The sequence below is a fragment of the Oryzias latipes genome, chromosome 21, assembly GCF_053564925.1.
Source record: "Oryzias latipes strain Hd-rR chromosome 21, Olatipes_Hd-rR_3.1".
Lineage (NCBI taxonomy): Eukaryota > Metazoa > Chordata > Actinopteri > Beloniformes > Adrianichthyidae > Oryzias > Oryzias latipes.
In genome coordinates this window covers 6,337,794-6,365,683 of record NC_136257.1, presented here as the reverse complement: position 1 = coordinate 6,365,683, position 27,890 = coordinate 6,337,794, and the positions used below count along the sequence as shown (strand labels likewise).

Sequence of the window (27,890 nt, the reverse complement as noted above, 5' to 3'; positions counted from 1 at the left end):
GATTCATATAAATATGTGTCCTAAAGTGCCTTTAGCAAACTATAAGCTCAAAGGAAGTATCCTAGTTACCAACTGTCGTAGCTTGAGTGTTTTTCTAACAATTTCGTCTAAACCTTTTAATAATTCTTGCAGATGTTTTTCATCATTTTTGCTCCTGACCCATTATTTTTTCCGATTATTTGCAAAAAATGGAGCTCTCTGATCCTTCACTTAGGACTTTACGTTGAATATATTTAACTTCTGAGTGTCATTGTTTGTTTCAAAACCACAAAAAGCTGCAGACTTTTAAACCTTTTCTGCTCAGTAAACACAGTACATTCAGTCAAATTGCATTGATTTCATTTTTTCTTTTAATATAGTTGGCAATTAAAGACGATTTTAATGACTATTTACAGATTAATATGTACAGTGGTCAAAGACGAGTAGAGGTTTTGGTTTCTGGGGTGGGAAGGGGGGCAGGGGGGGAAAAAAAGCAGACATTCACCCCACCAGTGCATCAACAGACACATCCCAGAATTCCTCCCATCATTTAGTCAACACTGACGGTATGTGTGCATAGCTGGGACAGAGTTTTTGGCGTGCCAACAAGATATGAACACACAGTACTGATACGAATGACCAAAAGACGCTGGCTGATCCGTCAGTGAACGTTTCACCTGATGTCCTAGAAAATGAAACAGAAGAACGCACACACAGATACACAACTGGAGCCTCTGGTTAGAACTCTGGGTTTATAGTAGAGTTTGCAAAAACCAAGACAAAAATAGACTTTGTTGGGATTCCTTATCTCTTCTTGTAGAACATTTTCTTTTTTTTTTAACAGAGATAATCGCGCTAGCTTGTCATTTGATTGCTGTGGATAATTTCGGCATAAATGTTAAAGTTTTAACTCCAGTTTGAGAACTGTCGCTCAGAATAAACGTTCCTATTGATTTTCCCTTCATCTTACAGGATGACCGTGGAGTCCAACAGTATCTATTGCTGCTTTTCATTGACAGTTACGGAGCACGGACTGCTAACTTGTGCGTCACATTTGTGTGTGTGTGTTTGAGGGGTCTTTCTTTAGTGCACGGATGCATGCTTGAAATCTAGGCTCCAGTTTGAAATCCACTGGTGAGGCACGGACAGCACTTTCCGCTCGTCACACTCACAACCAAAGTTCTGGATCTCCAGGGCTTTGGTGAATTGTGGGACAATCAGGAGTGGGGTTTTTTTTCCTTCCAAATAGCACAACATGAGCAGATCTGATGAATCAGTTTTTTTATATATATATATATTTATATTTATATCTATAAATCCATTCAATGAGCTATGTACAAGTATGGCAAAGAAAATCTTTTATTTGAACTTGTCAGCAGTTGTATTCAGCTCTTCACTGTCCAGTCTGTAAGATGTGAACGGTTCACGCTTGATTGGGAGTCCAAAGCGGCGCCCCGCAGCGCCGTTTGCCATAGACCAGAGTGATCCTCAGAGCTCTCCAGAGTTCATCCAGAGGCTGGGTTAAGTCCTACAAGGCTGTGGATGATGCATCTTCAGGTGTCATGTGGCGTTCACCTCCATGATGTGGTCATCTGTGGCGGGCAGCACCAGGACCTGCTGGGTGTGGCTGTGGTTGAACACCTGCCCGGGGCTGAAGGCCTCCAGGCGAGGCATGGCCACTCCCCTCTGCTGCTGGTCTCCACTGCCGACGGAATGGACGCTACCGCGACTGCGGATGCTCGCCGTGTCCCCCTGGTCGTCCAGCGTTTTGTCCAGCAAGGACAAGCTGTCGTTCTCCACACAGCTGTCTGTTGGTGGGCAAGACACAACCGACTGAGCGCTTTTTGAGATGAGTCTGACAACTTTTCCTGGAGTTCTCTTCGTCTAAACCAGAGGTGCACAAATCCGGGCATCGATCGCCGGCCTCCTGCTGGTTTTTCAGAAACCCTGCCGTACCTGGATCAGGTGGGTTCAGCCAGTAAGGAGCTTCAATGGCAGGTTAGTTGGAAAACATGGAGGACCCCGGCCCTTTTGGCCAGGATTTGGGCACCCTTGGTCTAAACACTCATGGCATGTGAAGGTTTTTAACACCAATGATGTTGTTAGCAACCCCTACATAACACTCGCCCTTTGATATACTGTAACTCTTCCATCGTTTGTTTGTTTTTTTAGTGGCCAAAACTTTACGAAAGTGAAGTGTTTCAAATCAGTGCAAGGCTGCTTTCCTGCGCTTCAGAATCCACTGGAGTTCCGATCATTGCGTATGTGGTGAAAAAGTTACGGTAGTCAAAAGAATGTAAACACAGCCCTGAGTGGTTCTTTGTACCTGGGTCTGGCTGGATGGCCAGGGCAGCAGTGTGAGGCAGGTATCTCAGGACTTTGATCTTGGGGAAGGGGAGGTGTCCGGCGAACAGAGGCATCACCTCGATGTGGACCTTGTGCGTTGCGTTGACCTTCATTGGCATCAACACCATTCCTGAACTCTTCCCACACACGGCCCAGTTACTGTTGCTGTCCGCCACTGCGTTCGAGACAAAGATCTCATGAACTGGTCTGGTCTCCTATCAACAAACTTGCTATTTAAAAAGAATGACCCCCCCACATCTAACTCTACAACAGTATTTGTACGTTATTCTGTTTTAGAATTGATTTTTTTTCTCCTTTCAAACTATAAGAAAGAAAAACAAAGAGCACTAATCATATGCCAGGCAACACAGTAAAAACAAGAGAACGACCACATTTCAGTCCGTTTAATAACAACAGTTAGCGGCTTATTATGAAGTTTTAACCAGTAACACTGACCTCAAAAAAGGGTTAAAACATTTACACGTTTTGCATTTTTTCTCAGAAATCAAATATTGTAAAAGCAAGCGCTGATAACCTACCTTCATACATAAGTTTGGTGACTTTGAGGCCGTCCGGGTCAGTTTTGCTCTCCTCAGCTATCTCCCCCTCTGCAGGCTCGGTCAGTCGGGTTATGCACACCTCCAGTCCACAGAGGAGACCGGAGCGGCAGTGCTGCTCCCCAGCAGGGGGGGAGATCTCCGCTTTAACACTGTACAATGTCTGACAGCAGCACAGGGGAGTCATGAACAGCGACACGGAAACTCTTTGCCTTCACAATTTATTCAGGAAAACATCAATACTTTAGCTGGGGACGTCCTGGGCCCGATCACGTCGTTTCAGACACCATCAAATCGGATGTTGTATCCCATTCAGAGATCGGATATTTGTTTGATCTTTTTTTGATTAATGTTGTATATTTAAAGCTTATAGATAAATATTCTAGTAGAAGTCTGCATATCATGAACAGATCACATCATTTTATTGTTTTAAAGCGCAGCAGAATACGGCAGCAGGTTGAGCAGGAAGCTCACAAGAACACTTCAGTAAAGTTAGCGAGATTTGCATAGATTCCGACTCCCGGGTTCAATAACTCTTTAAATGGACGTTTATACTGATAGCGGGCTGCACGGTGGCACAGTGGTTCAAGTCCCGGCTGGGGGAGCTGAACCAGAACACCAATGGGGGACCTTTCTTAGTGGAGTTTGCATGTTCTCCCCGTGCATGCGTGAGTTTTCTCCGGGGACTCCGGCTTCCTTCCACCGTCCAAAAACATGCTTCATAGGTTAATCGGTTAAACTAAATTGTCCCTAGGTGTGAATGTGGTCCTGGGACAGACAGCCGCAAGTGGCCAGGATAGGCTCCGGCAGCCGCGTGACCTCCGAAAGGGACCAAGCGGTTTAGAAGATGAATAAACTGATAGCAGATGTCTTTTGCATTTTGTCATAACTCAAACAACTACCCACAAAGGCATTTTAAAAGAAAAACGATGGGGGGGGGGGGGGGGGTCTCTGTGCTGCCAGCAGACACATAGAGGGCAGTGAGACGCCTGCCAAGGGACTGACAACAAAGTGCAAAGTCTGGGAAAAAGTGATCCATTATGTGAAATCCATTACGTCTCAAAAACATCTTAAGCGAATAAATGCTCATACTAATATGAGCTAGTCATGAATACACATCATCATCATATTCATGCAGCAACGATTTTTAACAAAAAATGTTCTAGGAAATATGAATCCCATAAGATCAAAAATTTTCTGAAGATACCAAATGTTCTCACATGCCTACTTGTCCTCTTTTTACTAGTTAATAGTTAACTATTTTTTTCTAGTTGGTAGTTGCCTTTTTGCTTGATTGTTCACAGAAGTGCTCTGTTTAAGCATTAAATGGTAAATGAAGGTCAATAAAATAAACATCGTGGACAACCGGGATCTGCTGTTTTTTTTTAATGTGTAACAAAAGTATCAGAACGGAAGTCGGTATTAGCAGATACTCAAGCTCAAAGGACTGAATCGGATCGGGCCCAAAAACCTGATTAATTGATCCATAGTTTTAGCTTCACCTCTGACTATTGTTTGGACAGAAAAATGGATAGAAGTGACTCACAGTGACTCTCTCCAGCTGGAACTGGTAGTGGAAAGGTTTGAAGGCAGAGGTGTCCTGGCTGAGCGGGGAGAAGCTGGCGGAGAAAACACACTTCATGCAGGAGGGGAGTTCATCCTTCCATCTCACCTCCCACAAGCAGAACAGGCTGTGTTTACTGCACAGGAGCTGCGCAGACAAACACAGCAATGAGAACTCACACAGGCTTTCATGTTCATGTCCATGAATGACAAAAAACTAAAATTCCTCTCTAATTTGTGGTCTAAACATTTTTACATCCACTTTGTAACATTGAAGCCAAGAGAAAGATTAGGGTCTGATACTTTAAATTCCCCTCTGTATGCGCGTCTGTGTGGACTCTACTGTGGGAGGACAGCTTCAGCTGTTCTGATAAAGCTTTGTTTTCCAGATGAAGCTGCTTTATTTGTTTGGACAGGTGTGAAAACTCATCAGGCAAACTCTGGTCTCCATGAAAAAAGGGGAGGCCGTTAGCCTAAAAGTAAATTCTGGTTTAGTTTACGACAGTTTGAATGCAGCTGGTTTGTGCAATGCACCAAAGAGACGGAATGTGAGCTCCGTGTAATTTAAATAGTAAAAAGAAAGAACAAAAAGTCTTTTTTAGGAAGTATCTATAAACAGGAAGATGGAAAATACCATTAATATAAGATACAAAATAATATCACTGAGTACGATCCGGATTTTCTACTTCCTCCTGCTTTCTACACTACGTTCACACAGCAGGGCTTAATGCTCAATTCTGATTTTTTGAAAAAATTCGATTTTTTTTGCAAGGCCGTTCAAATTTCCAATTAAATGCAAACTTTTGTGATCTCCCGTGTGACCCAGAATTGCAAAAGAGTACTCAACGGTGAACAACGTCACTCATTGTTTGTGGAAGTAGCCAACATTAACAATGGATGTCAACAACAGTGTTGTCAAAGCGGAGCTCTTTTTGCATTATTCCATTTATTTTCACTAAGGAGCCAGCACAATTACAATCTTCTCATTTTAAGAAGACATTGGAGCCGGGATCGTCTGGACCCACTGTTGTGGAATGGGGATGAGTATGTGCTGGGGCCGCGCGCGTGTGTGTAAGAGAGAGGAGAAGAGCGCGTGCAGCGCAGGAGGGAATGAGAGGGGCAGTGGGGGCGCGCATTCATGTTGTGTGTTAAGGAGGAAGGAGAACGGTAATAAAAGAAGGCTCTCCCCAGCAGAACTGCCATTGACTCTTTATTAACCCGCTCTGGAGAATCTAGGTGTCCGAACGGGGAAGTGAACCCCGAAGGAGGATCCGCCTTCGGTCCCCCGCGCTTCTGACCACGGTCGGAAAGGAAAAAAAGGCATCGATGGGAAGGTTCAACACCACGCTCGGCCAATTCGCTGGAAATATTTTTTTAAATCGCCCGGTTGCGATAAGAGCCCTGGAGTTTGGCCTGAATAGAGCCGTCACCCCAAATATGAATGCAATCGGTGAGCTCGCTTCCCTTTCACTGACTGGTCTCAGCAGCATCGTCTGCCATGGTTCATGTTTATGTTCTCGCTCCCGCCTACTTCAACGCAGAATTATGACGTTTGAAGCGTATCAATGACGTACGGGTCGGTACGTACGTACATGTGGCCTGGCCGTTCAGACGGAGGTCGCATTTCAAAAGATCGGATACGTATTGGCTTCAGGACCACATACCCAAGTGGCCTGGGTCGCATTTGAAAAGATCGGATCTGTGTCGTTCAGACTATCATGAAAAGATCAGATACAGGTCGCATAGGGGCAAAAAAATCAGAATTGGCTCATTTCAGCCTGCAGTGTGAACGTAGCCCTTGATTGGCTCTCATTTTGGGGAATGTGAGCCCCAAAAAGGCAATTTTCTATAAGTGTTAGATTTGTTTGTACACCCTAAAAAGTGCAACATAAAAAACATTTTATCATTTTCAGTCCACTCCAACACAATCCACCAGACTATCCTGCACTAGATAGGTTCTAGGATTTATTTGGACCATCAGTATAAATGTGGTTTGTACAACTAAAAGAGAAAAATCAAGTCCTGTACATCAACTGTTTTTATAAGTCTATAAAAATAAAAAAAATATTCAGAATTATTCATGTTAGATTAACAGAACTACGTTGTTGGCTCTAAACAAAAATAAATCCCCATTTTAAACGACCATACCTAATAGTACAGTTCCTGTTACAATTTACCCCAACAGTTGATCTTAAATAATAGTGACACTGACGTTTAATGAAAATCAGGGACATATGAAGGCTTACAAACACATTTGGTTTACTCTAATAAAATATTATAGATTAGTTTTAACTGAAAAAAACTCCTTAAGGTGACAGGTTTTTTTTTTTTTGGGTCAGAAAAGCAGCACCGATTCATTTCTGAAACTAAAGTTAGCCCATTAGGCAGAATTGTCTATAGAGGAAAGGGATGAATAACATTTTTGACATTTAGTCCAACTATCTGCAAGTTAAGTGTGAAATTATTGACGTTTTTTTTTTTTTAACCCTCACCTGATGCGTTTTAGTGTTAAGGGACTGTAGCTCCAGCGATGCGTGCTGCTTTTCCGTCAGCTTCACCTCTGCCAGTGTGAAGTTCACATCTGACACATTCTGCACACACACCTGGATGTACTTCCTGAGTGGACAGAAAAGGACAGGTCAGAGATAATCGGAGAGGTTAGACTTAGCTTTTATTACTGGATGTTTGTTATATGGACAAAAGCTAATTGCTCGGTTAAGGTTTAAGGGGTTTATTTCCATTTACACATGTAAATACATGTAAATACATGTAAGTACTTGAAGAGGCTTAACAAACTGGTTAGGAAGGCCGGCTCTGTCCTGGGCTGCACACTTGAGTCCATCGAGAAGGCGGCGGACAGGAGGATGTTAGCTAAGCTGACATCCATCATGGATAACCCCTCCCACCCCCTACACCAGGGGTCGGGAACCTATGGCTCGCGAGCCATATATGGCTCTTTTGATGGTCACATGTGGCTCGCAGACAAATCTTTAATTATAGTTTTTTTTTTCATTAGACCAGTCCTTCTCGGGCGCGATGCGATGCCAGAGGCACGCAGTAGTAGCGGTGCTTAGAGAGAGAAATCTGCGCCAGCGCTATCAGTTACTATTATCTATTATTTCACAGAGTTTGTACCAGCTGGAAACCTGTGAATTGACGTACCTAAAACTGCGCGCTCCCGTCTCTGAGAAAGAGCGCGCAGATGCGGGGACGGGATGTGTGAGGGAGAAAGCAGAGGGTGGGGGTGAGGGGTTGTGGGGACAGGCTGCAGGTGAATCGCGCAGGGATTGTAAAAACGTAAAACCCGCTGCCTGTCACTCACTGTGGCGTGTGAGTGTGTGTTTGGCTCCCCGTCTGCATGTGAGCAGTCTTTGTCACATCTACAGAACAGTCAGACCTACGATCACGTTTAAAGTCTCAACGCCTGAACGAAGCAGAAACTCACCACTTGTATCAACCAGACTAGACCATCAGCAAAACTACCACGAGAAATACTCATCATTTATTAGCAACAGAATAACAATGTTATTAAAAAAGAATCCACAGACTTATTGTACTTTAAAAATGTTGAAATTAAATCAAATGCACACATTCATTTGTATATTTAGTTTTAAACAAATTGTCGCGGACTGAGTTTAACTTGGCTGTTGGGCCGCGTTAAAAGTTCTGGAGTTCATTGAACGCGTCAAGCAGAGATCTGATTGGCTCTCAGTTCTGTCGCTCAGCCTGTTGTTAGGTAGTTTGGACCAATGGGGTTCAGCTATGGGCCGAATAAGGGAAATGGGAGGGCTGCAGCGGTAGCAGGGGAATATAAAGTTGAGAGAAGCGCTCTCGTGTCGGCGGGAGAGATTCAGGAGTTGCTGAATGAATTGAACGGCGTTTGTTGCGGTCTGCAGTAATCGGAATAAAGAACTTTAAAAGAGGTTAAGTCTCCGTGCCTCAGTGTGGGGAAGGGACACTACATTATTGTATGGCTCTTTCAAAATTACATTTCAAAATATGTGGCGTTTATGGCTCTCTTGGCCAAAAAGGTTCCCGACCCCTGCCCTACACCAAACTGTAGAGGCGCTGACCAGCTCCTTCAGCACAGGACTGTTGCACCCTCAGTGTAAGAAGGAGCGCTACTGCAGGTCATTCCTCCCCACAGCCATCAGACTGTACAACACCATGTCAAAGTGACACTCCACGGTCCCAGGGGCGTTTTTCTGTTTAGTCATTGATTCATTTACTTTTGTTGTAGTTGTTGTTGTTCAATTTTAAATTGTTTTTTAAATTGTTTTTTGTTCCTGAACAGTTGTTTGTTTTTGTTTTTGGTGTGAACTTCATTAGTTATTTCTGTATTTTGAAAAAAAAAAATTCAAATTTAATAAAATAAAAAAATTTAATGTTTTTTTTACAGTTTACATGTATTGCAGACCGCATGTTTTTTACACTTTTGCAGCTGTATTTATTTAATATTTCTTTCTTTATTTAATAAGAAGCTCATTTTGGACAATAATTTTTCATAACAATTTTAGTAATATTTTTAATGATCTAATATAAATGTCATTTGTGATGTCCTTTATTGATGTTATATTATATAGATTATTTCTGAATGTCGTGTTGCTGCTACAGAAATGAAATTTCCCCACTGTGGGATTAATAAAGTCATCTATCTATGTAAGACAAGTACATTGGAATTTTTCTTCGGCAGCTCTCGGGTCAGGGTAATTACAGAAGGACAACAAAATGACAAAACTAACAAGGTTAAAGACTCAATCCAATGAAAATTGTCTTTCTGATGTTTTTAACATGTTCCTGTGGCTTTTTTTCTAATGATGGAGGACATGTATTAAAAAAATTAAGCTCAGAAGCAGATGAAAAAATGTTGTGATGTAGAAAACATGCTCCCTACTCCGCTCCATTCTGATGCATACACATGCAGACAAATGGATCCATGTACGTCTTTGCTTTCCTCGTCTGAGCTGGAATCTGGATCAAAACTGTATGGCTGGATAGCTCCGATATTCCTCGCCCTTTTTTTTTTTTGCAGCGGTAATGTTAGGTTGGGGGTGTGAGGCGCTGTAAACTAGTCAAAGAGCATGTAAACAGATAAGTGGCGGGGAGAGGGGGCGGGGTTGCTCCGCTCAAACACTTCTACCCTCAACTTAGAAGTGAATTTCTAATGAACTACTGCCGCTCTGCAGAAACTATGTCCCAGGTTTTTTGACTTTGTCTAAAAAGGCCATGATCATCATAAAAAGACCACCGGGAACGCTTATATAATAGATCAAATGATAATCGGAGTGTGTGTTTCATAAAATAGCTGTTGTGAGAAGGGACCCGTCAAGCGCGATGGAGGCTCACCTGTTACCAGCAGAAAGCAGCGAGTGTTTGGTCTTGAAGGGGATGTAGAAGGTGAGAGCTAGTAGTGTGGAGTAGATGGACCACGGACAGTCGATGGACATCTGCAGAAAAGCATCAAGACTTCACTGTCAGAGAGATTTACTGTCACAAAAGAGCTAGGCACCCTTTCATTTTGAAATAGGCGGACAAAAACGCATCTGTGGTGTTTATGTTGAGTGGTTGCCAAAGGCTGCATGATCTCCGACCGCATGAGCAGCAAAAACACCCGAGGCGACACGTCTCACCCTCTGGTCGATGGCAGTCATGGGCGTGTCTGGATGGCTGTAGCTGCGTGGTCGATGGCGGACCTCCCCGTTCGTCAGCCTCTCGTTCGCGGGGCGTTCCGACCCGGACGGGATGACGCACACCACTTCCAGCTGGAACTCCAGAACGTGGTACGGAGGGGTTGGAGGTAGGCTGATGCTGGTCACCTTCTCAGATGACTGAATGGACAGAGTGCTTTCGCTAACCAACTCTAAATGCATGATGGGAAAAGAATAGAGTCATTTATGGCCCCTGAGGTCAGTTTTTTCAGGAATGAATTATCTGTTCATCAAGTGTCATCATCTGCACATTAAAGTATTCATTTAAATGAAATGAACTGGACTTTTATCAGATTTAGACACACACAAATACCAAACATGGATCTTTATGTTGACGTTGGCGTACAGATGTCAGTCGTGTTAAAAGAAGGATCGGAACTCAATCTTTGACCTTCAGATAAGATGAAACAAATGCACAAACTTAATCTAACTCTGCAGATGAATACATGCAGTCACTGACCAGCAGTGGGGCTGCTGATGCGGGCCGTGCAGCTGGTGGAGGGCAGGATGGGCAGGGTCTCTGCGTTGCTGAGCTGCAGAGCGTCCCCCTTTTTCACAGTGTAGTGACCTGTCAGCAGAGTGAACTTCACCATCTGAGGCAGACCGGCCAGGAGAGGCTCTGAAAACACACACAAGCCAATGAGCTGCAGCCTCTCAGCCCACAGAAGAACATCCATCAATCAAACTGATAGAGCACCTTTGAGGAACCAAAGTGCTTTCCATATCATAATAATAAAATACTTGTAAATGGTCACAAATAAACAAGACTTCACCTGTAAAGCTTTTCATTTTAGATTATTTTCTTTAAAACGACAGTTTTGTGATTTGGATTTGAACTAAAGCAAAGGAAAACAGTTCCAGTGTTTGAATCTGACGACTTCAAACGTTTTTTTCCCCCCGGGTTACATATGGGACGCGGGACGTCCAGTAGCTGCCCAGAGCTCCGACGGGGTCTTTAATGTTGAACTCTCACATAGGAAAAAACAAACAAACTCTAAAGTACATACACTTTACTGCTTTAGCAGATATCGCGTTTCACTTTTTGCGGTATCGTCTTTATTTCCAGACTTTTTTCTATGCAGTTTTTCTTTTCTATTTTTTTCGTGTAGCGCACTGTGTTCTGTGTCCTGATTGGCTGTGGACCTTGTCAGTTAACCTCCTTCATGTGGTGTTCCCTGCACACAATGGGTTCAATTTGCTGCATTAACATAAATCTTTGACCTTTTTTTTTGCATTATTTCATTATTTTTAATGCTTGAAATAAACCAACAAATCAAATCAATCTGGAAGAAGTTAAGTAAAACCTGCTTCAATATATTTTGAAAGACTTTATTTTTCATTGAACGGTTTGATGCTGGTTTCTCCTGCTGACCTGAGAGCGGCTCCACGGTGAGCTGGGGCTCCTGAGAATACACTTCATAGCGGACCGATGGGTAGATATGGGACAAGACGAACTGCACCTCGCCAACGGTGGCACACAGCTGCCGCAGCGTGTACGTGCCTGCTTGTCCGCTCTGGAGAAAATCAAAACAACAATGACTGAGCCAGTGGGTGTGAAGGGACACCTTTCCAAAGAAAAACTGGTGCGTTTCTTACGGGTGCTGTGAAAACGATGCTGTTATTTCCAGGCGCCAGGGTGACGTCCTGCACCTTCAGCATCTGCGCTCCTTCCTTCATTGTAACAGTTGGAGGGCTGACACAGTTCAGCGTGTCAGGAAGGGAAGTGCCCTCATGGTGGTGCAGGAGCAGGTGGGTGTTTTTACAGACCACTCCTGTGGAGTTGAGAGAATTGTCTGAAGGACTCCTGTCCTGAACCTCGTCCAGCTCTAACGAGGGGCCCGGCGCCGCGGAGCAGGGAAGGCCCGCTAAAGAATCCCCCATCTTAAACTCGATTACCCCAAGGTTGGTCCGTCTCTGGGCTCTCTTGGTCCTCCCGTGAGTCCCTCCGTGATCCACATCAAAGTGGATGCTAGCAGCAAGTTGCTGTATGTGAACTGAAATAGGCATCATGCATCTCAGAGTGAGCTCCACCTTCAGGGCCGCCCCGGAGTGCACCGACGCACATGCGGGGTGAAACTGGAGCTGCGTGAGCTGAGCAAAAACGCTCATACTGAGAGTGGCTTTGTGAGCTGGAAAACAAGAAAAAAGTGAAAATCACACACTGAGAGCAAATCAAACCCATCAATAAAAACCTTTTATTTTTCTTATTCCAGGTTTCTGCAGAAAAGATTTTGCTGTGATGCAGATTCCCCTTTTTGAATAAATGCACACCGTTCTCCTTTGAGTCAGGATGCGACACTTGAAGAAATGTGATGGAATAGAGTGGACATGAAATATTTCAGCAACAGATTCGATTACTTACAAGGATTTCCAGGCTTTCCTGCGAAGTTTAGGATTTCCTGGCAAAAGTGCGTTCTCTCTTCAGTGCTTAGATTCGAATCACCAGCCAACAAGGCACTGGTTTGCAAGTAGCTGCAGCAGATTTTTAAGAAAAACACAACCTTTCTGAGAAAAACACGAGAAGAATCGGTTTGTCCTCCAAATGGCAGAATTTACTACTGTTTACGTTAAACTTGGATAGGTTTATTTACAGTAGAGTCTCACTTTAATCTTCGGGGATTGGAACCATAGACATTTAGAAAATGGGTTCCATACTCTTATAATAAAGCCGTTTTAAAGACCCACTTTGATCCATTTTAAAAGCATTCCCAGTGCTCTTTTATTAATATTGTACCATTTTTTGCCAAAATCAAAAACCTGTGTTGTTTTTTTTGTTTTTTTTTGGTGGGACATAGTTTCTGCAGAACGGCAGGACTTTACATGGAGCAACATCACCTCCATCACCTCCCCGAGGGGAGAAATAGTCAGAAATGCAATTCTAAGCTTAATTTCCTTTATTCATGTCCTCCAACATGACAAAAATGCTACAACGACAAGTTAAAAATACCAAAAACACAATTTTCATCAGAGTGGATCTTTAAGAACAGGAATTCCCTAAACTTTACTCTTCCATGAGTTTACCAGCCTTCACAGATTTTGATCTGTCTTGGTTTTTACTGCCTGGTTCATTTGTTCGGTCTGTTGTTGGTTTTATCAAGTCAATGTTTATCTATAGCTCCAATCCTGGCACAATAACAACCGACATGCACCGTAGATGACTTCAGGCTCCTGGAAGTGACTTAAAGGATACTCCTCCTTTCTGTCCAGCAGTTTCTGACATTCAGCGATCTGTCTCCTGGTGTGAGTCACTGGGAGGCTCCACCCCTCTGACAGGTAGGACTTCAAAGCCTCCTGAAGAAACGTTTCGGCTTTCTTGGGGTCCCCTTTTCTCCTGTTTAAGAGACAGACACGTTACACCCATTTTCACACTCTGCCAATTTGGAAAGAAAAAAAAAAACAGGCAAACCCAAAGAAAGGTTTACATTGCTTTTTTCTCTCCAGATTTATTAAATACATTTTGATTAATTTACCTAAATAAAAGTCTGCTTTAAATATATATGTAGCCTAAAAATAATATTGAACTACCACAGTCAATGTAATTTTGTTGTAACTTCAAAAGGCAGCAATATATATATATTTTTTTTAGAAAATAAAAAAAGGTTTTATGACCCGTTTAAAAATATTGAAATAGAATTGAATTTTTTATTTATATTTACAGTAAGAATCAATAAAAGCACAGCAGAAAACTATTTCAATTGAACCTCTTCACATGTCGCTAAATTGTAACGTACCACTAAATCCAGAACTCCACTTAAAATAGCATCACCCTAATCGGAACAAACACCAACGTAGGAATTGGAACTATAATGAAATGTTTCCACACTCTAGGACACCCTTCTGCTAGCAACCTAAAACAAGTCCCAGATTGAATTTGTAAATGCTGTTGATCCTCCGTTCTTGATAATCCTTACATGTGGAACTCAGCCAAACTTTTCCCCACCAGTCTGGCCGACCTCACGCGGCCAATGGCCCGATACATTTCCATCGCGGCATGAGAGAGTTCCTGATGCAGACAAGCGGGCCAATGAGGGACGAGGGGGGTTAAGGAAGAAAGGTGTTTAAAAAATCTCCTTACATATCATCAGAAATTACTCAGTTGGAGTGAAATGTAATACTGAGTCGCTTGAGTTTGACAGACTTACAAGATAATGCCTTTCAAAAGCTTCCACAGACGACAGAGCTTCCTTCAACTTTTTGTATGGGCTCTGTAAGCTGTTCACTGTGGAGTGGAAAAAGAAAGAATGATCTTTTTTTTGTATTTTTTTATGACAATTTCAGCTCATCTTCAGCTGTGAAAAAAACTGTACTACTTTACGACTTTAAAATGTGAGATCTGTTTTGAAAGAATGAAAAGGTTGAACAAAGTGGATAAATAACAAAAAGGTAAAACAGCAGACGGTCTGTACTGAATCAGCTGAACTGCTAAAGGACAACATCAGCTGAAAAGAGCTGCTGATGCGAGACGTGTCACAAAAACTAGGTAGCAAAAAGAAACAGGGATAAAAAAGTTTTTCTGTTAGTTTTCGAAGGAGATTTTTTATTCTATGGATTAGAGCCCCAAAACTACTTTTAAGTGTCAATCAAAGGGACTTAAAACTGGGTAGTGTTTGATAACTGACCAGTCTCAGGCCTCTCGTCTCCTAAACCTGCGAGCAGATCAACAGTCTTGTTCAGGTCCTCAGATGTGGGTCCCTTCTCTGATACCAGACCACAGAGTTCCCCCAGACTCTTAAGCTGCACATGAGAGGTCACAGAGAAAGAATAAACACAAATCTTGCACATTTTATAGAATGTAAGAATTCTTTCTGAGGATAATTAATTAGCACTCAAATTGTTACTTGATCTGCAATGTGTAGCAATGCTATCTAGTATTCTGAATATAATCATTAGTATTACCCATCTGTTACATGGTGTGGGATTCACATGACTGTTTACTGAAATCATGAATGAATGTTTTCTGAAGATAATCATTAATAAGCTCTTGATTGTTACTTGAAAAGAACGGTATTACAAAAACTATGTAAAACCCTAAAATGCAATAAATCAAGATCTACTTGACTTTAGTTAATGATCACTGTATTTAATTAAGCAAATGTGACTTAAGTGAGTCTTTGTTTTTTTTGTTTTTTATCTATGCTTTTCATCATTTCTGTAATGAGTTTGATACATATTTTTTTAATATATTGACTACAATTAATGATTGAAATAAATAAATTACCGTATATTTACGACTATAAGGCGCACTTAAAAGTCTTAAATTTTCTCCAAACAGTAGGGGGCGCTTCATGAGGTGGTGCGCCTAATATGTTGTTGTAGGGCGTAGGAGACATATTTTAACTGCAAGCTATCAGCTCCGCGGAGGAACATGGGAGCAGCTGCAGGGATTTCAAGATGAATGAATCCAAAGTTCGCAAGTGGAGGAAGCTGGAAAACGAACTCCAACGGTCAAGAAGACCCTGAGTTTCTGCGGAAAAAAGATGACTCGAGTGATGGATTAATGATTAGAGATCAGTTTGGAGAAGCTTCTCTGCAGTCACCATTCCACTGAGGGCAATAACGCTTTCACTTTCGCTTGAAACGCCATCACTTTTCCATCTGGGCGAGGATTACGGTGCCGCAGTGACTTCCAGCGGATTACAATGAAAAGCTGTTCATGTTCCACTCATACTGCAGTAAAAAGATCGCTGACAAACACATCCAGACCAGTCAAATCACTAACATGGATGAGGGTGCCGCTCAATTTTGAGATCCCGGTGAGTCACAATGTTGAGAAGAACGGGAGCAGTGCGGTAGGATACGCACAACGGGGCAGGAAAAGTTGTCTTTTATTGTTGTGGGAGGCAGCGCTGGGTGAGTTTGTGAATGGATTGTAGAAGCTTGGGCAAACGTGTCTGCTTGCACTGCTTTCGAAGTGCAGAAAAGCCGTTATCATTTATGAGGAGGCAACAAGATGGATTCTGACGATGAGGAAAGGGAACTGCCGTGTTTGATAGAAATTAACCCTGAAAAAATGAAAAATAAATCCCAACCAACTCAGTTTTGCTCCCGCTCTTTTTTAAACACACAAGTGTTGTAGAATATGTGTGTGTGTGTACTGAATCCGGCGTGTGCCGGAGGGAGAGGGGCAAAGCGCTCAGCGCGAGTGTGTGAGCGCGCATTCCATTTGTGTTACTCAGTTACGAAGAATAAAAAAAATAGGTTTCCTCCAAAAAAACAGAGACTGGTTCTTTTATTAACCTGTTCTGGAGGCTCTGAGGGTCCCAATGAGGAAGTGAACCCTGAAGGAAGATCCGCCTTCGGCCCTGGAAAGGATGTCCCCTGTGTCTTCCGACCACAGTCGTCATCGCAGGAAAGGTACAACACTAGCATGCGTGTTTTACCGGTATGTGTTAACGCGCCCGCGCCCTATTGTATATGTCAAATACTGAAAAATCCCCCATAACTGAGACTGCACCCTATAACCCTATGGTCGGGAAAATACGGAAAATCAATTTTCAAATCTACGACAGAGTTTAAACTCGTAAATCTACGAGAAGAAAAAAAAGAAAGAAAGAATCTCGTAAATTTAAGAGATTAAAGTCAAAGTGAGCATAAAGTGCAACAAGTGAAGGGCGATAAAAGTTAGTTGAACTGGTTAGCTGAATGTTTATTGATAACGCTCCAAATGTTTGGAAGCTCATTTGTTCGACTTATGATTTATGAATGTTTTATTTATTGATTGGAGGCTTGCAGGATCTCTGCCTATGACAGATTTGTCATAGGGTGTTTTTACCTTATCTGTAGCGTAGGCCCAAAGGCCGACAGTATGAGAGGAGTTTGCAGCTAACTGAGCCTGATCGCAGCAGCCCTCAATCCTGTGGAGAACCTCCAAACAGCTGAGGAACACCCAGCAGTCCAGAGCCCCATCCACGACGGACACCTGACCGACGGGAACAAAAGCTCTTTAGGAGGAGCGGGACGGCACAACACAACACGAGAAATAAAACGTGCTTTGACCCTGCCCACCTCCAACAGACGTAACTCCTGCACACAGTTGTGGAGAAGCTCTAAGGCTCTCTGTGTGACTTCCCAGGGTCTCTGGAGGAAGATGAGTAAAGTGCACTGACGGGAGAACAGGTAGCTTCTCAGATCTAACAGGCTGGCTTCTTCATGTTGAATACTATCCCTCTTTTCCATGTCGATGGGCCGACGGAGAAGCAAACCACTCCAGTTACGGACTGGAGCGCAGAATGAGCCGAGCCAGTTGGCTGTATCTATGAACAAAACCAAAGACATGGGAGAAATTGCAGGAACTCGAAGGCTTCCTTATCGTAATGTAAGTAGAAATATGATGAAATCAACAATCAGGTTGCGTTGACGTACCTCCTGCTCCAAAGTTAAGAACATACTGAGTAAAAAGAGCATCTAGTTCATCGTACTGGACCAAAGCGTCCTCAAACTGCTGCAGCATCTCAAACACAAAGGCCAGCTCCTCCTACACAATCATTCACAAAAAGAGTGTGAGCGGGACAACACAGAATACCCAAGAGTCACATGACACCACGTTTTTGTGCTTACATAAAAATGCAGTAGGTTTAACAGTAGGTGTATTTTTTCCAAACAGGTGGTGATTCCTACTTCAACCTTAGGTGGTCTGTATTTCTTCTTGTTACCTGGACCATGAAGTATTCGCAGAAGCTCCAGCCAGGCTGGGTGCGTTTCTCTCGGAGCGTGCGCATGTCGTCTTCAAAGCGGCCCAAGTTCTTCGTGAAGGACATGAGGAGGAGGGTTCGCAATTTCAGCAGCAAAGAGTTCCAGGATTCCTGTGACCGGGAAGAGTCCTTCAGAGGGTCAGACAGCACCACACACCTGGATCACAGGGCAGAAACGTTGCATTGTTTAAAATAACTGCTGGAGCCGCCCCCGTCTCACCCAGAGGCATCACGTTCATAAAGCTCCGTCTTCTGACCTGTCATTCTGCTTGTTACAGAAGTCACTGCGGATCTTGTCCACAATGGAAGACCGAGGAAGGATGTTGGTTTTGTTCTTCTTCTTGGTGTCATTGGACTCGACGACGATGATGACCCAGTCTGCTGACCCGTGGGTCCTCAGGCTGTTGTGCCAGCGCAGCATGTCCTCCTTTACCGAGCTCTTATAGGCCTCTGTGTCCTGCAGAATGCCACATTTTCTGCTTCTAAAATTAACTTTATTTTCCACGCATTAAAAAAAAACAACCTGACGCTGCATTACACAATATGGCCAAGGAGGCACCTGAGCTGACCTGCGACCCCAAACGGGACCAGACTTCAGAGCTATTTTCAGCCATAAGAAGGGCAAAAAGTCTGGCAACAGATGGTGTGACCTCTTTAGAGCCCTGATCTCAACATTATGGGCTGATGTGAGATCACACAAAGAAGAGAACAACTGCAAAACACTAGCATAGCTGACAAACACCTTAAACTGTGGACACAGACATCAACAAGCAGTCCCATCAGATCCAGATGGGATTAACTAGCTGACATGAAACTGTTAACCACTGAGGTGTATGGCTTTTCCTGTAAGCGGCACGTCTGTTGTGGATAATCACAGGATTGCTGAAGAACAAGGAAACAACAACAGCTCACCAACAACTGTACACTTCCCCATTAAGAAAACCTGCTCTACGATAAGATACTGATGTCACTGGCGTTACTGACTGATGCTTGTTGTGAGCATTTGTTCTAATTTAGCTGGAAAAAGCAGAGGTGGACGTCAGCATGAGTCACTTGTTATATAAGACTCAAGAGAGTAAGAAAACTGGACAAGAAAAGGGTTTGGAGCTGGACTCTGAGCTTTGAGCCAAACATCCTTATTGTAGTGAATTGTGGTGGATATTCAATGTTTAGTAGCCATTTTGTGTTTTTTTAAAAGAATTGCGTTTGACCAAAAGCATGTTTGCCCTAAACTAACACTTTTTGCAATTAGTTTAAATGATCAAATCTGGCGAGTCTCACCTGACTGAACTGTGACTGAGGACACTGCAGTCGCTCAGACAAGAACCTAAATGCTGCTTGGACTTTCAATGAGAAATCAGAACAGGAATGAGATGAATTTTACACTTTTTTTTTTTTAGAGAGTCAAAGAGCTACTCTAAAAGTCCTGGAGGGTCCAAGCCAACAACAGCACAGGTTCATTACCGCAACACAGCAGTTCTCATGCAGTCCGAGCTGATGACAGAACTTCCTCAAGCGGACCTGCTGCACAGTCAGCAGCAGTGAGTTCCTGCTTTGCGCTGATTTTCTTCACCGTTATTCCCATGAGAAGTACGTCCACAGAATGGTGGACACTAAAATAATGCCCTGTTTACCCTTTATATTAATGCTGGAAGGTCTTCATCACTCTGTCAGGGATGAAGTGTACATTTTCAGAAATTGACACAGGCCACAGAAGCCTTCCGCGAAGTGAACCGTCCGCCGCATTCAGGCTTCCACGGCGTTCGTTAATTTCTGATAACGTCGGCGGCCATTAACCCTTACTCAATTCACACCCAGCAGCCAATCAGAACAGAGTATCCACCCGAACCCTTGAATAAATCCTTATAAACTTCTGTCTGGATCTGTGACATTTGGAAAACACAGAGTGAACCAGTTCCCTTCCAGTGATAATGGAGACGAGCTGACACAATCCTGATAATGGAATACAGTTTCCGCTTCTAAAAAACTAGAGCCGTAGTGAGTATCTGAATACTCGGATATTCACAAAATGAAAAAGCGAGTACAAATATTTGTAACGTACAAGTTTGTTCAGATGCGATATTTCTAAATGTAGTTGCATTGCAAAAAAAATATACACTTGGATTTTAGGCGTATAAATAAACTAAACAACCAGCATCCATTACTGTCAAAGTGTCGACGAAGGTTCACATTTTCAAAGTAAAGGCATCAAGTTTTTTTATAGATGAAAAAATAACGGACTGAAGTTCAGTTTATTGCAAAAAGTTCTGAAGTTCTGAAAAAACAATTCTCTTTTAAATAGAGCAGACAATTAGAATAACAAAACTGGAATGAATATGAAATTAAGAATGTTACGTAAATATAGGAAAATAAAGGTATAAATGATGGTGTTTAAATAGCAACCATTCAAACATAATTCCTCTGAATTGTTGATTTTACAAAACGTTTTTGGACATTTTATAAATACATATAATATTAACTGCATCAGGAGCGGTCTATGCATTTCTGCCATCAATGTCAAACCGTTTGAGCCAACACAAAAAGTACAAACTTTTCATCATAAAACCTTTACTAGCCTTCTAGCATTCCTCCTAAAGTATCTGAAACATTTTCCAAAATGACAGCGAGTAAACTCTGTGTGTGTTGGTGTGTGTTTTACTCACACAGCAGTCGGTCCAGTAGATGTGGAGAAAGGGAAAGGTGAGAAGAGCCTTGTTGCCATCCTTTGGGAGCAGCTCCTCTTTAAATTGGACAAAATTAGCCTCGAGGTGAATCATTTTTGGTGCACGGCCGTAAGTCCTGCACACAAAGACAAGTTCACAGCCGCAGTTTCAGTATTCACTAGGACTCGTGTCAAATGAGGCCCGTCATCAAGAAAGCTGGGTTATAAGGGCTCTCCAGAACTTCAAAAGACTACATTTTGGTTTGTTTTTTTATGTAGATTTTGAACAACACTGTTCCTCAGTAAAGATTCTCTGAAAACATTAGAAAATACTAAACCTTCCCTTTGACAACATTTACTCCCCTCAGTCAGTTTGATAGCAGTAATTTTTGTTAACTTTTTATAGCATCAATAAGAAAAAAAAAATTTAATCTGCCAACTTAACAACCTTAAAAACATTTTCAAACAAACAAAATGGTTATTTCTGTCTTAAACACATTATAAAAGATGCACTATAAGTCTATGGAAGCGATTATGTAGCATAAATAAAAAGCAAAGTCAAAACCAGAAATGCTTTTTCATTTTCAAAATGAAGCTGCATTTTTTGACTCAAAAATATAATGAAAAAGCAATCCACCAAAATGCTTTTTCATTTCCTTCCTCAACACAGCTTATTCTGTCACTTAATTAAAATTAAAATGAAAATGGTATTTGACATTTCATTTTCAAGACGTTCCATGGTAAACGTGTAGCATAATTCATTTAGAAATGTCTAATTTGACCATCAAAATGGATTAATAGAAATGCTTTTTAATTTTCAAAATGAAGCTGCATTTTTTAACTCAAAATTAAAAAGAAAAAGCAATATTTCAAAATGCTTTTTCATTTCCTTCCTCAATACAGCTTATTCTGTCACTTAATTAAAATGATAAATAAAATGGTATTTGACATTTCATTTTCAAGACGTTCCATGGTAAATGTGTACCAAAATTCATTTAGAAATGTCTAATTTGACAATTAAAATGGATTAACAGAAATGCTTTTTAATTTTCAAAATGTAGCTGCATTTTTTGACTCAAAATTAAAAAGAAAAAGCAATACTTCAAAATGCTTTTTCATTTTATACTTAAAACCGCTTATTCTGTGTCATAATTCAAACGAAAATGCAAAGAGGGGATTGCATTTGCATTTTAACATCCACCCCGCGCAAGTTGTCACAATATTCAATTCGAAAAAGCATTAGCAGAGGGGAGGCGGGGCGATGACGTCACTGCTTTCTCCGTGTGTCCGGCTGCTGACTGACGCACACACACGCACCAGGAGCAGACTGTGTTAGCGGCAGAGACGAGGGTTTTGTGATGGTTGTGAACTTCTGATGAGTTTCCACAGCTTCTCAGGACTAAGTAGCTGCATGTCCGCCTTCTGCGGTCCTCCTCCCGACGCACCGCGGACAAGCTTTGTTCTGCGGACCGCCAGCTGCCTTCGCACAGCGGAGCGCGAAGCTCCCGACGATCGCTGAAGGAGGAAATGCTGCTACGATCTGAGAAACCATCATATGAATTTGTGTTTCCAGTGGTGTCCAGAACAAAATAAAGACTGATGTAATTCACAGATATTTACACCTTGATCTGCAGCTTCGCGGTGAATTTACTGTTTGATGACAGCTGGAGCTCCATCATCAGACAGCAGATTTCTAGATGCTAAACGTTGCTGGTTGGACCAAAAACACTCACTCAGCGCAAAGCTGCAGGAGACTATCTTCATAATGTGCTTTTATTACAGTTATGCTAATATTTTACGGCCTGCTCTGCTCCATCATATGTTTTTAAATCTGTGCGGTCAGACGACGCTAAAGTTGGCTTACGATTCACAGCTTCTGATTCGCGAGGGAGCTGAAGGAACATTCTGCTGCATTTTTCACATTAAGATTACGTAAAAGCGGGTCCTGTTCAAAAACCGCTGGACCTGGCCAGCTCAAACCTGGATTCCTGGATCTTAATAAATCAAACAGCAAATTCACCGCGAAGCTGCAGATCAAGGTGTAAATATGTGGGAATCAGTCTTTATTTTGTTCTGGACACCACTGGAAACACAAATTCATATGATGGTTTCTCAGATCGTAGCAGCATTTCCTCCTTCAGCGATCGTCGGGAGCTTCGCGCTCCGCTGTGCGAAGGCAGCTGGCGGTCCGCAGAACAAAGCTTGTCCGCGGTGCGTCGGGAGGAGGACCGCAGAAGGCGGACATGCAGCTACTTAGTCCTGAGAAGCTGTGGAAACTCATCAGAAGTTCACAACCATCACAAAACCCTCGTCTCTGCCGCTAACACAGTCTGCTCCTGGTGCGTGTGTGTGCGTCAGTCAGCAGCCGGACACACGGAGAAAGCAGTGACGTCATCGCCCCGCCTCCCCTCTGCTAATGCTTTTTCGAATTGAATATTGTGACAACTTGCGCGGGGTGGATGTTAAAATGCAAATGCAATCCCCTCTTTGCATTTTCGTTTGAATTATGACACAGAATAAGCGGTTTTAAGTATAAAATGAAAAAGCATTTTGAAGTATTGCTTTTTCTTTTTAATTTTGAGTCAAAAAATGCAGCTACATTTTGAAAATTAAAAAGCATTTCTGTTAATCCATTTTAATTGTCAAATTAGACATTTCTAAATGAATTTTGGTACACATTTACCATGGAACGTCTTGAAAATGAAATGTCAAATACCATTTTATTTATCATTTTAATTAAGTGACAGAATAAGCTGTATTGAGGAAGGAAATGAAAAAGCATTTTGAAATATTGCTTTTTCTTTTTAATTTTGAGTCAAAAAATGCAGCTTCATTTTGAAAATTAAAAAGCATTTCTATTAATCCATTTTGATGGTCAAATTAGACATTTCTAAATGAATTATGCTACACATTTACCATGGAACGTCTTGAAAATGAAATGTCAAATACCATTTTCATTTTAATTTTAATTAAGTGACAGAATAAGCTGTGTTGAGGAAGGAAATGAAAAAGCATTTTGGTGGATTGCTTTTTCATTATATTTTTGAGTCAAAAAATGCAGCTTCATTTTGAAAATGAAAAAGCATTTCTGGTTTTGACTTTGCTTTTTATTTATGCTACATAATCGCTTCCATATAAGTCAACTTGTGTTTTTAAGCTAAAAAGCCATCCGGCATTTTTAAATTCTGATGCTCTTTTGCTTTTTTAGGAACATTTGTTGTTTGTTGGTAACGAAATATTGCAAATTTTGAGCTTTCACAAACTTCTTTTAAATAATATGAAATAATTTATGCCATGCTGTTTATTTTAGCTTCATTTCTTCATGCCAACATTCATTTTGCAAAAGCTTTTTCTGTCGAGAGTATTTTCATTCTTTTGGCTCTAACTGAAATTCTCACTTTGTTTGCTATAAAATAACTAAATAGATTTTATTTATTATGTTTGTAGAAACTATAGAACAATAGTAAACCTAAGTATGCTAATCTTCAATATGGAACTTTTATTTAACAACCTAATAACAGGACACTGACACTAAATCTCCTCTCTAATGTAACAGGTTCGAAGATTTTAGTGATCTGTATGAACCATAATCTTAAAGTAAAGGAACAGTTGGCACATGAGGCATAACTGGAGCATCATGTGATCACAGTGTGCCAGGCTCGATCTGAAGAACACGACATTGTAAGCTACAAGGACACTCAGGGCGTTTCTATAATGAAGGTATATTTTCTCAACAGTAACAATCTGCTGAAGCGCCACGAACATAATCCATTTCTACATGTCCTGCTTCTGTCTCTAGCAAATAGTGGATCTGGGAGATTTCAGAGTAATAACATAGGGAAAAAAAAGCCTAACTAAAAAACTGAAGATTTAAAAGTCTCAAAGCTTCAAACTCAAAAAAGAATGCCTCTTCCTAGATGGATCCAACACTTCCTCTTTCTGTAATCATTTATGAAACCCAAACATTCTTTATTTTTTTAAATACATTGCTTTAAGCTGCGTTTACCCACATTTATCTCCCTTAAGTCTGTAGCAAGGCTGTCTTTCTTATCACTCAAAAATCGAAGCAGTTCTTGATGAAAATGTCCTCGCATTGTCGGCTATTTTGTCATGAAAGAAAAATGCAGAGCTCACCTCCTCCACTCCATTGGCTCCCTGGGAAGTTGTTGAGCCAATGATGTATAAAGAGATGTGAACAAGTTGTGATCTCCTGCACCTGCAATCAGACAAAGGGAGGCAAGACGTGTTGTTACATTAAGAACTGGGTCAAAAACCAGCATTGCTAAAAAAAAAAAAACCGCCTTTGAGTTTACTCTAACAAACTTGTGCTTCAAAATAAACCTCACTTCCAAAACAAAGTAAAGACTTCATCCATTGACTGTATATGAAAACTGGACCGAGTGAGCGTGATGCCATAGAAAATGGTTTACTTCTGGTTCAAACCAAATGAAGTCAATTCAGTTGCCATCTTGTCGCGATACGAGCGTCGACGGGTTGGAGCCAGAAATGATGAGTAACCAGTGATTGGTGCGAGTCGGCCTGATTCAATGTTTCTATGGCAACCACACATCAATCAGGAGTGAGCTCAATGGAAGTCCGCACGCCTACCACTTGAAGGCGGGCTACACAAAAACTGTCAAACGTTTTGAACGTTGGGGCCAGTAGGAACCACATATTTTTATTGAGGCATCTGATTGGTCAGTTGATAACATGAATAACTTGCACCACAGAAATACCATGAAACAAATTAGGATTCGCAAATACATTAAAAAAGCTAGTAGGGAAAGAACGGTTGTTCTGACAAACATATCTGAGTAATAGCTGTTTATTTCACAATAGAAATCTATGGGATTTTGGCAACGAGTACGTCCTGCAACGCGAGGAGGGAGGGGTCACTCAGTCCAGTTCTCACTTATGGTCAATGGTGAAGGAAATAAATAACGGTCAGGGTGAATTTTAAAATAAAAGAACGAGAGCTGGATCACTAAAACGTTTCAAGTAAAATCTCAACGTATTACAATTTTACCTATCAAATTAAATTTCATATCTTGGTCTTTTCTGCCTAGATTACTAACTGTATGATTGAAAAAATGGCTTTTAAATGAAATCATTGTGGAAGATTTTGTGTCTGTAGCTGCAATGCTGTTGGAGTTTCATGCTGGGACTATAAAGCTGAAATGACAAAGTCAGTTTTTTAAAACACAGTTCTTTCAAAGCACTTATTATTCTAGGTTCCACTTAAATAAGGCCCTTTTAAAATCAGTGCAACTATTTGAGTATATAATTCAAAGATCCATTGTTAAAAATAGTATTAAGGCGTTTTAATGTATTGTCAACTGTGCAGACACGACACTATCCAACAAAAAAAATGGTTGCAGTACAGCCACTATTTTGGTCTTCTAAACAAAAACATTTCTGCATTTTCAGACAGTGAGAGCTTTCATTTTAACAAACGTCCATCTAATCATCACACTCATAACACCACATGAGGAGGCGCAGCAGCAATGACGAAACATGAACACTTAAGTGCTGCAAAGCACTGACGACACTTGGAACAGCACAAGTCAGGCAATTCATACAGAAAAACAAACACTGTTTTTTTAACACCAGCTGACTTAATTCTATCGTACAATTCAAAGTAGTCAAAGGGCGAAAGTTTTGCCCATAGAAACAAGGAGTGTTTAGCCTGGAATTGAAACCCCTCAACCCACTAAACGTCTCAACACACAATATCTAAAAAGAAAAAATGTTTGTGCTTTACTCTAAAGCAATAATGTAAACAGCAGTGATGGAGTTTTAGTTTAAGCAAAACTTAACTTTCAATACTCAACTACAGCCCCACAAGGCAAACACCAGCGTGATCCGTGTAAGTCAACAACACAGTCCTGCTCTAACAGGACAGAGAAAGAGTTCTGGATGCTTCAAGTTTCATGCATTTGTAACTCTTTTTGAAGATAGTCTCAGTACACATTTATTAAAAACACAAAACCATAGATGATAAACAAGAAAACACCGGAAGCAGCTTAAGGTATTAATTACATGCAGCTTCAAGTTTAAGTTTGCATCTGTTTGCTTCTGCTGTTTGTTATTCAATGGGTACATAAATATATGCTGTTTGTAAAGCTAATCATTATGCTTATTTACACAACGGGGGATATTACTGGAAAATTATAATCAAAATAGCTTTATCTTGCTTAAAACTTGTTATTTACTATGACATTGCTTCTTCTGTTTCTTAGAATAAAGAGTCCAAAAACAACTTAATCCACTGGATCTGTTGTCTGTGACTCTAAACACTCATTTTCTCAGCCTGTCCTCCAGGTAGGTAATATTCTGTGAACTGGTGCACAGGGTCATCTCAAGATGCTAAAAACGGAGCAGTGTCTGTAGAAAAAAAATGCCACTGGCCCCCAAATAGCCCTCCACCATCATCATAAGTGGAATGAAGACACCAAGGGAATTGTGAATGGTAACCTGACCCAGCCCCCAAACATAACCTAAAGGTTTTATAGTGAAAACAGTGAAAATAGCAAGTCTAAAACAAGGAACATCATAACATGATCCTCCCGAAAACTGCAGCAACAAGAACAACTAGCCGTGACGTTACCTCGTTAGCTTGGCCTGGTTATCATTTCAGCTACAAGCTAGAGGGATATAATAATTCTGCTTTCATCATCCTGACTAATAGCATACACAAAAGTAAGTTTAAAAACGATTTAGTAAAAAACATAATTGGCATTTGTGAAAGGAACGTCAAGCGGCTTCATGAGAGAGGGCAGCTAGTTTCGTTATAAGAGCTAAACGAGTCAGTGTAGCCAACAAGCTAACTCAACTGTCAAGATGAAAGAAACAAGGCTAAACGTCCCCTTTAGGCAAAAACTCACATGTTACAATCGGCTTGTTTTCCATGGTATAGATGATTGGCCTTTCCTCTTGACACTCCATATGTGTTAGCGGTAGAGCTCCATGAAAACGAGACTTTATTATTAGTAAGTGCTTATGTGTGCAGTTGTGTTGAGTCGGCCTGTGTCCCCGCTGCACTTCCGGGAAGTGCGTAAGCCGTGCGTCAAAAAAAGGGCTGGTCCAAAAATGTGGGTAATGGGGTGAGCGGGGAGATGTGAATATATATATATATATATATATATATATATATATATATATATATATATATATATATATATATATATATATATATATATATATATATATATATATATATATATATATATATATATATATATATATATATATATATATATATATATATATATATATATATATATATATATATATATTTATATATATATACATATTTTTTAGTTATTTTGTCCAGATAAATTCTTTGTTATATTCAAGTAAATTTGTATTTATAAGGGTTTGACTT

At 41.2% G+C, this 27,890-nt stretch overlaps 1 protein-coding gene across 1 annotated transcript; it reads right to left on the bottom strand.

Annotated features, from left to right (window-relative positions):
• Nucleotides 1-327: 327 nt before the first annotated feature.
• trappc10 (trafficking protein particle complex subunit 10) lies at nt 328-27,615 on the bottom strand. Its single transcript, XM_004081543.5, has 23 exons — nt 27,391-27,615; nt 24,641-24,722; nt 20,508-20,643; nt 18,102-18,301; nt 17,806-18,001; nt 17,516-17,627; nt 17,159-17,406; nt 16,926-17,072; nt 14,773-14,887; nt 14,296-14,372; nt 14,065-14,156; nt 13,344-13,484; nt 12,516-12,625; nt 11,750-12,282; nt 11,526-11,667; nt 10,614-10,772; nt 10,076-10,305; nt 9,792-9,892; nt 6,938-7,061; nt 4,429-4,593; nt 2,865-3,045; nt 2,306-2,500; nt 328-1,787 (listed from the first exon to the last, which is right to left on the bottom strand). The coding sequence occupies exons 1-23, from the start codon at nt 27,449-27,451 to the stop codon at nt 1,540-1,542; spliced, it is 3,795 nt and encodes a 1,264-aa protein (XP_004081591.1). The 5' UTR covers nt 27,452-27,615; the 3' UTR covers nt 328-1,539.
• Between the last annotated feature and the right edge of the window lie 275 nt (nt 27,616-27,890).